This window comes from Babylonia areolata, chromosome 31 (assembly GCF_041734735.1).
Source record: "Babylonia areolata isolate BAREFJ2019XMU chromosome 31, ASM4173473v1, whole genome shotgun sequence".
Taxonomy (NCBI): Eukaryota; Metazoa; Mollusca; class Gastropoda; order Neogastropoda; family Buccinidae; genus Babylonia; species Babylonia areolata.
The window spans coordinates 29023055-29027651 of NC_134906.1; the positions used below are offsets into that span (position 1 = coordinate 29023055).

Below are 4597 nucleotides of genomic sequence, written 5' to 3' on the forward strand. Positions count from 1 at the left end.
TTACCACTAGGCCACCGCTCCACGTGATTGAGAAACACCTGTCTTCTCCTTGGAGACACACACACTCCATGATCAGAAGAAAACAGTCACAAGCAGTACACAGGCTGCCAGCAAGTGAGGAACAAGACATGACAGATGTTCAGGAGCAGTGATACACTTTGAACAGGTGCTGCTGCTTTGATGTCAACAGTAGACAGTACTGTTGTTCTGAAGAATTGTTACCAAGGAACTGGTGTGATCACATTTGTTTTTTTACAGGTGTTTAGGACGTGGGTTCATATCAACACTGGACAATACTGTTGTTCTGAAGAATCGTTACCAAGGAACAGGTGTGCTCTGTTCTGTTTGTTACACGTGTTTAGAATGTGGGTTGATGTAAACAATGGACAGTACTGTTGTTCTGAAGAATCGTTACCAAGGAACAGGTGTGCTCTGTTTTGTTTGTTACAGGTGATTAGGATGTGGTCAGTGCTGAAGAATGTCATGGCAGGGACCCAGCTGGGAGTGGCGCTGGACTCCAGCAGACGTCTGCATCTGTACGTCAATGGAAAGGACCAAGGTGTTGTCACCACTGATACCATACCTGACCCCTGTCACTTCATGTTTGACTTGTTCTCCCGCTGCACTCAGGTGGGAAATGGCTTTTTGTGTTTTGTTTGTTTTGGTTTGGTTTGGTTTGCCTATGTTGACAGCATGTACTTTGTCTATGTGTGATCGTTTCATTCAGAAAATGGTGCAAATTTGTGCAGAGTTTTTTCCATCATTTTTTTACCACCTGCGATCACTGGGATGAAAATTCCAGATTGTGTAGGCAAGCCCAAGAATAGTTACAGTAGAAACTGCAAAAACCACGCACAGAGTGGAAGTGTAGTGATGACACCGTTCTCAGTGACTTTTGGAGCCATTCCCGTCCAGTGTGCATGTGAGGTCATATGCAAATGAAGGGTCAGAAGTGTCGCTTCACCTTGACTGCCTTTTTTTTTTTTTTTTTTTTTTTTTTGACTCGCTTGTGTAAACAAAGTGAATCTGTGTTATAACCCAGTGTTTGGTTGTGTGTGTTTGGTTGTGTGTGTGTGTGTGTGTGTTTGTGTATGTCTGTGTGTCCATGGTAAACTTTAACATTGCCATTTTCAATACCAAATTTGGCTCAAAAATTGTAGGAAAAAAATCTTCACAGTCATACCAATAAGAGTTTGTAAGTCTCTCGAATTATTACGTGTTTCCCGCATCATTAACGGTTTATTTCACTGAGGCCATTTCCGGGATTCCCAAAACACCATATTACCGAATCCCAGTTGCAGTGGCATTGGCAATGCTTAGTGAGTGGATGGCGGGACCTAGATTTTCTTGTTCACAATTAAATGGAAAGAAATACAAATTCTGGACAGAACACATACAGTGACCCAGACTACATCATCGACATGTTTACTGCATATGAATCTAAATTTAAAGTGGATACTCAGTTAACTAGAATGAACATAAAAGAGAAATTGAATCGACTGTGTCTTACTTTCCCGGTGAGTGTAACTGAACTTGTACATCTATCTGGATCCAGAGAAAAATGGCAGAATGTTGCAGTGTGATTGCCGCGATAGCCACGTCTCCTTTGCTGCAGACTTTAAAGAATTCTTAATTGCCCTTAAAGATTTTTTAAATGCCAAAAGAATACGATTCAAACAGCGTTCTCACTTCAAATACCACAATCGATTTATCTCCCTTAAAAAAAAGCATGCTTAAATGTTAATATTCGAATGTCATTCATGGACCACAATAGTGCATTGAGTTAGACAATTTCTTCCCACCCGAACTTGCCGGGTTCGAATCTGTGCTCAGGCTTTTTTTTTTCTTTTTTCTTTCTTTCTTTCTTCTTCTTCTTCTTTTTCTTCTTCTTTTTTTTATTTTATTTTTTTAATTTTATTTTTAACCCCAAATGGTGGAAGGAGAGGATTGGGCCCCATCTTCCTGTGCCGAGCCCTGAACACAGTGGGTGTGAGTTCAATGCCCTGATGGCCGTACAAGGCAATGGGACCTTTAACCCATTTAACCTCCTGTTTGCTGGAGCCAAAGTTGAATGTTTCCCTTTGCAACCTAATTATGATGAATGATATGGATTCTTATATAGTGCCTGTCCTGAGTTCCTTGGTTGGAAACCAAGCTCTAAGTGCTTTACAATCATGGGGTCATTTGCACAACAGGCTGCCTACCTGGGTAGCGCCAACTGATGGCTGCCTTTGGGCACTCATCATTCATTTCCCGTCTCATTCAATCAGATTTCAAGCAACACAGATATGTCACATTTTTTGTTTGTTTACCCCGCAATTTAGGCAGCCATACTCTGTTTTAGGGGATGTGCATGCTGGGTATATTATTGTTTCCATAACCCACAGAATGCTGACATGGATTGCAGGAGCTTTAACGTTCGTATTTGATCTTCTGAGTCTGTACAAACACAATGGGGGTTCAGGCACAAGCAGGTCTGCACATATGTTGACCTGAGAGATGGGAAAAATCTCCACCCTTTACCCACCAGGCACCATTACTGAGATATCATGTTTCCAGGTCAGTGACTTTGTCATTGTCATGTTCCATGTTGATTGCCTGGTTTGAGTGTGTCTGGATCAGTGATTGCTTCACTGTAACGGAACACTGTTGTGTCATTGGGTAGTTAACTGTGACGTTTCCAAGTCATCGACGTGCTTCGTTCGTTTATTTGTGTATAGTCTGTTCATGTAAGATGATGATATCAGTGATGTGCTGATTGCCGCGTGTGCAGGTGACGGCACGCCCAGTGAGACAGGTGCCAGAACTCATGACGCCATAGCTCAGCAGGCCGTGAAGGACCACCCTGCTGTAACGCTTCAGACTGCGTCATCCTGTTTTCACAGCCAGCACCGTGTGTGTCGTGTGTTGTGTACATCTGACGTGGTCAGCGCTGTGCACCGCTTGGCTCAGCAAATAACGCCTTTAGGACACAGTGTGTTCTGGAAAACAGACCCAGGGAGTGAAAGGAGACAGTTGGTATTGTATTGTATTGTTTTGTATTGTATTGTATTGCTTTTTATCACAACAGATTTTTCTGTGTGAAATTCAGGCTGCTGTCCCCAAGTAGAGTGCATCACCACAATGCAGCGCTACCTTTTCCTTTCTTTTTTTCTTCATTGCACTTTTGAAAAAAAAATGGCGATGCCAACAACCCTGAACACTAAAGAGGCATTTCTTTACACAGTAGCATCAGTAAAGTAATTACATCAGTTCTAAATAGGAGACTGTATGATTGGCCTGAAGATGAAGGTAACATCTTTGAAGAATCAGCTGGTTTTAGGAAAAACTGCTCTACGATCGATCATATTTTTACCCTGTGTAGTATGATCCAAAAATGTTTATGTGGATCAACTCTGTATTGCTTTTGTAGATTACCATAAGGCTTTAGACTCACTTGATTGTAATCGTGTATGGGTAGTACTTCACAAGATACAAACATCAACCAAAATGATCTGCATTTTAAAAGCAATGCACAGTGCAGTTCAGTCCTGTGTCTGATGGGGGCCATGTGTTTCAGAATTTTTTGATTGCCCTGCTGGATGTTTGTTATCTCCCTTGCCTTATTCACTTTTCATTTCTGAAAATGCTGCCGAGGTGAATGAAAATGGAAAACTAAGTTTTCAGTTTTTGCCAGGCTTGCAAGAAAATTTTCCATCAGGACGGCGCTACAGAACGTTTAAAGTAAAATCCAGAGCCCAGAAGACCTTTTTACCACGTTCAATTCACCTTTTAAATTCCTGAGAACTATGTATCCATGTGTGTGTCACAATATGTGTGTGTATGTAGTGTGTGTGTGTGTGTGTGTGTGTGTGTGTGTGTGTGTGTGTGTTTGCATGCGGGTACGTGTGAAAGTGCATGCATAACAGATTGCACTTTGTTTAAATTTCTTAGATAATCATTTACTTAAATGTGTGTGACAGTGTGCAGGATGAATGTGTGATAGAAATTGTGCAGTGTTCGTGTCTTTAGATATACTGATAATTACCTTGTAATGCTAAAGTAATCTTAATTAATGTGCAATTTAATACATGCAGTGTTTGCCTTGGTGTATTTCAATATGTTTACAATAATGATTAATTACATTTGAATTAAGTGAATATATGCAATAGTTTTTTATATTAATGCCTTACTGTTATTGATTCTTTTTGAATAAGTCATGTTTATGTTTTTGTGTTGAGTGATTGTCTATGTTTGTTTTGCGGCACCTGTTGTAATTTCTCTTTATCAGTTAATAAAGTTATTCCTATCTTATCTTCTGTTGTTATTTGCAGATAATATTACCTTGCTGTCATCGTCACCAGCTTGTTTAGAAAATCGATGAGATAATCTTAAAAAAGCATTTCAGGGTCTTGGACTGTTGGTAAATCTAAATAAAACAAAAATAATGGTTTGCAGAGAGGGTAGTCATCTGTCTAAAGCAGAAAAGTGGTATTATGATGGAGAATAAATTGGAAATTCTTAACAATTATAGACATCTGGGTTTTAAGCTGTCTACCAAATCTTTCGTTTCTGCGCTTGAAGAGATTGCTGTCAGGGCAAAGGGGAGGGTGGTTGA

General features: G+C 40.3%; 1 protein-coding gene across 2 annotated transcripts in view; it reads left to right on the plus strand.

Moving 5' to 3' along the window:
• The window catches only part of LOC143276208 (neuralized-like protein 4), a 9305-nt gene extending 5012 nt beyond the window's left edge, over nucleotides 1-4293 (plus strand). For both annotated transcript variants that reach the window (XM_076580661.1, XM_076580662.1), the window contains exons 3-4: nucleotides 451-630; nucleotides 2774-4293. In XM_076580661.1, the coding sequence (XP_076436776.1) occupies nucleotides 451-630; nucleotides 2774-2821 (228 nt within the window). In that variant the 3' untranslated portion in view covers nucleotides 2822-4293. The remainder of the gene's footprint in view (nucleotides 1-450; nucleotides 631-2773) is intronic.
• Nucleotides 4294-4597: the final 304 nt, after the last annotated feature.